Genomic DNA, 5,798 nt, shown 5'->3' on the forward strand with positions numbered 1-5,798 from the left:
AATGAACAAGAATACTTTTCCCTGGTCCTTGAAGAAATTAGTTATCCAAGTTACTGAAATTAAATAGTCAAAAGTTAAAACTTAATTTTAAATATATGGAATAGCTTCTATCGACAGTGTAATGAAGTTGAATATGAAACTTACCCAAGAGTCGAGGTGGTTGTTGAAGAACGTCCCAGCATCAGAATTAAGGTAAAATTAATTACAAATGTAGGGAAGTCGTGTCCAAAAGTGATTGAATAACGCCCCGACCTTGGAAAAAACCTGGTAAAATCAGATACAAAGAAATTTGTGTTCTGAAATTCAGTTCTTTAGATAAAACTCTTCGTCACTGGATTATTACAGCAACAACGGGTTACAAAAGCTGAGCAGTGTTTATGCCTATTCCGAGTAAAGCCCTCTTCATTCGCTAATATGAACCGGCTCAGATTCATAAAATCTGTCTAATCTGAAATATTTTAAATAAAAGCTTCATTGCCCAAAAAACCAGACAGCCGTTTAGATTAGGAGAAAGAAAAATGTTATAAAATGAGGTGAAAAAAGAAAACTACAAAGACTAACTTTATAATATGGCATACATGAGACAATTTCGAAGTACATTTTTTCCCCTTGCAACAGACAAAATTTGAGTTAACTTTAATAAAAAAAAAATGTCATCACGTTTTTGATGGTTTCTTGTTGGCAAACCGTTGCAAAGAAAGGGGAAGATCGGGTTCCTCGCCGCTTATCCTCTGCCTCTTTTTGGACATCTCTTCCTTGCTTTCGTCCAAGAAAGGCCTCTTGGCTTTGGCAACCAATTCCTCCTTCTTCTTCGCCCTCTTGCTCGGCTTATTCCTTCCCTTTGTCTTCTTCTTGATCTCCGTGCCCTTCGCAGCTTCAATGGCTTCCTCCATCTCCGCCTCTCTCTCCTCCTTCGTCGGCTTCTCTTTCTTCCTCGACGGCCTCATCGTCCCGATCTTCGTGGGGTCCAACACGATCGTCTCCGGGGGAAGCTTGTCGAGAAGGGACCGGACTTCCTTCTCGCTCCGCTGCTTCCAAGTTTCGAACGGGTTGGCGACCCAAGAATCGAAGTTGGGCTCGCCGGAGCCCGGGATGAGAATGCTGGACCAGCCCATCGAGTGCCCTATCGCCAAAACGTCCTCGTACGGCCTGAAACAGACCTTTCCGATCTGGTAACCCTTGGCCATAGAATGTGTCATGTATCGAGTGTAGTCTTGGGACCCGGAGAGATCTCCCAGAACCTGCACGAACGATCCGGACCCACAAGCTAGCAAGCCCTTCTGACTGAAATCCAGGGTCTTTGCATGGCCCGGGATAGTTTGGAGCTCCTTATCAAGCTTCCTCATGTCCCAAATCTTGATTTTCTTTTCCTTGCCGGCCGTGGCCATGATTTGGCCGTTTGGGTGAAACGCCAGAGCGGAGATGGGCCCGCGGTGGCAAAGCATCTTGAGAAGTGGAGCGGAACTTGTGGGCTTCCACATGCTGACTGTACCGGGGGAATGACCCAAAGCAACGACGCTGTTGTAGGAGTTTACTCGCATCACGTCTGTACGGCCCATGCGGGTCCTATAGCTACCGACCATCGAACCCATGGTGATATCTTGGTAATGAAGCTGTGAATTGGTGTTTATTGAGGCCAAGAGAAAGTGGTTTTTCAGATACTGAAGCTTCAAAACCGAGCCGTGTTCCTATTGCAGAGAAATTATCGACTTTAGTTACACACATGGCATGTGAAATACGAATAGAAAAAATAATACGAGAGGAGATCTACGTCTTGAACCAACCTTCAAGCAGTGAAGCTCTGTGCCTTCTCTATTGTAAATGTATGGATACCTATCAATGACACTCAACTCATTAGCCAACTTATTCAATAGAGCTGTGTAAAGTTAAAAAAATACACCATCACTGCAGAACCAAACTTCAATTCCAGTTGGAACATAAATTCCGACATGAATCATTAGATCTCATAAAAATAGTTTAATGCTGTTCTCAATGAACGTGAAAAATTTAAAATGAAAATCTCAGTTTCATATGTTCGATTTCTAAAGTTCAAATCTATCAGAACATCAAATTATATGAAATGGGAGGAAATTATTAGATTTCATAGTACGGTGAAAGAATATGTAAGCCATCAAGACATAGAACTACATCAAATGGAGCGAAAATTACTTTTTTTGGGCCACGGCAAACAACAATTCATTGTGCAAGAACACAACATCACGAACTGTTTCTCTCACCTGAAAAAAGAAAAAAAATTCAAATTAGTGCGTGCATGGCATCTAAAATCAAACCCCCGAAGTTAAACAAATCAAATAACAAGAAATATATAGAAAGCTATATTTTCATATCTTGGAAGCCAAGTTACCAATATTACTCATGTAACAAAGCCTTGGCATAAGTGTGTCATCAAGATTAAGAATTAGTGTACTAGTCTCGTAACAAATAATAACATTGATCTGTGATATAAAACTGAATTTTTTTATATTTCCATCCGCAGCTGATAATTCTACTCTTAGAATGCAGACTGCTCAAGGAATTACTAAAGCAGTAAAAGATCTAATTTCTGGAATTTAAATACTATGGACATGGACTTCAATGTAACAGAAAAGGATCTTATGGCATACAAGAATAATGTTGAAAAGCATCATATTCACGCAGCAACGAATTACAACATTTCAACAATTAGAGTAAAAATGAATTTTATTTGGGGATTGAAGAACCATTTGTTCCAAAGTCAGCCAATGAGAAAAGCATCTTTAGTTGTAGCCCCAAACATAAAACATTGAGTCTGTTGATGATCCCACATCATATTATTATTAGAAAATCAGGTCAAATCTGTTTAAGAAATGGGCTTTATTAGAGTTAAAGATGGTGGACATACCTGAAACTCCTTAATTAGATTTAAACTTTTCACATCTACAATAGCCAAGTGTCCTTTCTTTCCAGCAAAAGCCATGTAACGACCACTTGCTGTGAAATCCAGTGTGTATGGACCTAAATCTGCAGAAAAGAATTCAACTTCAATAACTTTGGGACAAATTATTAGGATAGCAAAAGTCTAAGATTTTAAAATTTCCAACAAAAATAGTGCTTATAAGCCACTGGGTTTCCTGACCTTGCATACAAATTCTGTAAGAGTGCATGATGAACTAACACAAGGGTTTAGATAACAATTTGAGGAAACTGACAAGAAGACAAGAATTTTCTCACATAGAACTTTACATACCGTGTGATTAAACATGCAGAATTTGTCACCTAGAACTTTACATACCGTGCGATTAAAATCAACACTATATATAGACATTAAGTCAGTCAAACCAACCTACACTTTATTATTTAGACCACCCAGATAAAGATGAAATTCATATTAGACAAATCACACTTTTATTATCCCAGAGAGTGAGAAACAGTCCCACTTATCATGTTCAGAAACAAATTCATGAAGGTTAACACGCACCATCAACACCAGGTTCTATGGGACAACAGAGACTATTAAACATTCAAATATGTGGGCTCAGCTTAACCTAGACTCGAGGCTTTCAGGGCCAAAATGATGAAACAAAAAATAAGATCTTGTTATATATGAACCTGGCAAAGTGATGTCAAACTGATTCTTAGAGCTCGAGATATCCACTTCACGGGTAATCGCTTCCTGTTTAATCCTATAAGTCTTCTCAATTCCTTCGACCTCTAAGTAACCTCCTTCACTTGGCATAAGCCACTAATCACACCAAAAAAAAAAAATCATTAATAAAGGGAGAAACCCAAATAATATCTATATTATCCATTTGCTTCAAAACATGTTCAAAACCACAATAACCAAACAAACACAGACATGAAAATGGAGATGCAAGTTTTTTCTACCTTCTCTGCATTGGCAGCTGCTTTTGCAGATTTTTTAAACTGATTTTCTTTGACCGTAAGTTGGCCCTTCAATTTTTTGTCCTTCAAGGCCTGAAAAAGAAAAAATGCAGAGAATGGAATCGATAATCAAGTGAGAAAGGAAACTCGAGCTCGAGGCCCGAAATCCGTTCGAAACTCTGGTTCCGTTACCTCCAGGTCGGCGCCTTCTCCTCTAAGGTACTTCTTTGTCGCCATGGTTAACTGGTAAGATCGATAGATGCTTCGAATTAGACTCGTGCTCGTCGAATTAACGATTTACAAACTAGATTCGTTCATGAAATCTGCAAACATACCGGGTTGCGTAGATTCCGGTGGTGGTTGCAGAGCGAGACCGAACTCGCCCACCGGATTAGGGTTTTAGACGCAGCAGCGGACGAGTGGAGATAGAAAATAATGGGGAAAGAGAGACAGAAGGTTTAGGGTTTAGCAGTGTTTTTCTTCACTTTGTTGTTCTTCTTAATAATAATATTACCATTTGGTAGATTACACCACCCTTTTTTTTTACACCATCCTTAATATTCATCAAATAATCTTCTCAATTTACACCATCTTAAAACTCATTTAGATAATTATAAATAAATATTACTAAACTCGTGTCACTTTATCAAAATTAATCGAGATTTAAAATTTGACAATTCTATTACTAAAATATGAGAGATTATTATTTTCCTATGAAAATACCATTTCATAACCATTTTTTTTCGTGATTGATTTGTCACAAAATTTTAAAATTCATCACGAAATACACAATTTTTTTTTACCGAACTACCACAAAAATTTGTATATCATGACCGATATGTCACGATAATATAAAAGGTATTACAATCTTAACACAACTCATTTCATAATAGAACTATTAAATTTTAAGTTTCTGTTAATTTTAGTAAAGTGACATGAATTTAGTAACATTTGTGTTAAAATCACAATTATAAAGAAACAGCTGTTTTTTAATACAATTCTAATTCAACATTAATTAATTAAATCAATATTTATTATCTCCTTATAAAATTCTAAAAAAAAATACATAATTCGTTATATAAATTCTTTATTTTAATAAATTTGATATCAATGCTAATATGTGATGATATTACTTTGATATGTGATCTATTTTAAATTAATTATAGTTAATGTTAAACAATTGCACACCAATTTTAAAAGAAGGAGAAACTAAGATTTTTATTTGAATTTTAAAATTTATGTCTTAAGAAGGGCCCTCAAATAGACTTTTACCCATTAACCCCAAATTTTATTATCAAACCTACTCCCATTTCGAGTCAAGAGATAGATCAAAAAATTGTCAAATTCTAACATACTTGTAAAAAAAACTAGTTATTTATTCCTAAACCATCTTTAGTTCTTATTTTGTTAAGGGTATTTTAGCTAAACGACCAACGAAAGCTAATGAATCTGTAAAATAGCTAATGTTGTTTAAAATGAATGAACTAGTCAAAATTTTCAAAATTATGTGAGTACTAAGTGTAAATAGTATTTTTTTTACTCTGTCAATAAGTTTTTGTCTGTGATAAATTGTTTATGCTTTATATAAATAAGTTAATTTTTTTACAAATATATAAATAATTAAGTCACTTGAAATAGTAAATTTGAAAATAACTAACGTTTGAATTCTTTTTTAAAAAAATAGCCACACGGATGATGGGTTGAGTTTAAGTGATTTTCATTTTAAATTGCTGCTCTTTGAGCTGGTTTTTTTGAAGTTTAAATCGTGGCTTTATTATTTTAATTTTACATCAAATATTTAATTGAGTAAATGGTTGATTTATTTATATAATTATAGCAATCAGTTATTCTTTTAATTTTACATTACTTTATTTCCAGAATAATGTCAATAAGTTACTCTATCAAATAGTCTAGACGATTGCATGTTTGTTTCATTG

General features: G+C 35.4%; 1 protein-coding gene across 1 annotated transcript; it reads right to left on the reverse strand.

Moving 5' to 3' along the window:
- Window positions 1-503: 503 nt before the first annotated feature.
- LOC149379017 (Transducin/WD40 repeat-like superfamily protein) lies at window positions 504-4,336 on the reverse strand. The gene is made up of 8 exons (XM_089603971.1): window positions 4,197-4,336; window positions 4,054-4,104; window positions 3,865-3,954; window positions 3,589-3,721; window positions 2,882-3,000; window positions 2,170-2,237; window positions 1,785-1,833; window positions 504-1,688 (listed from the first exon to the last, which is right to left on the reverse strand). Exons 2-8 carry the CDS (start codon window positions 4,096-4,098, stop codon window positions 657-659), a joined length of 1,536 nt encoding a protein of 511 aa, XP_089460097.1. The 5' UTR covers window positions 4,099-4,104; window positions 4,197-4,336; the 3' UTR covers window positions 504-656.
- Between the last annotated feature and the right edge of the window lie 1,462 nt (window positions 4,337-5,798).

The sequence above is a fragment of the Urtica dioica genome, chromosome 12 (assembly GCF_054948205.1).
Source record: "Urtica dioica subsp. dioica isolate 48M chromosome 12, U.dioica_male_clone48M_v1_H2, whole genome shotgun sequence".
NCBI lineage: Eukaryota > Viridiplantae > Streptophyta > Magnoliopsida > Rosales > Urticaceae > Urtica > Urtica dioica.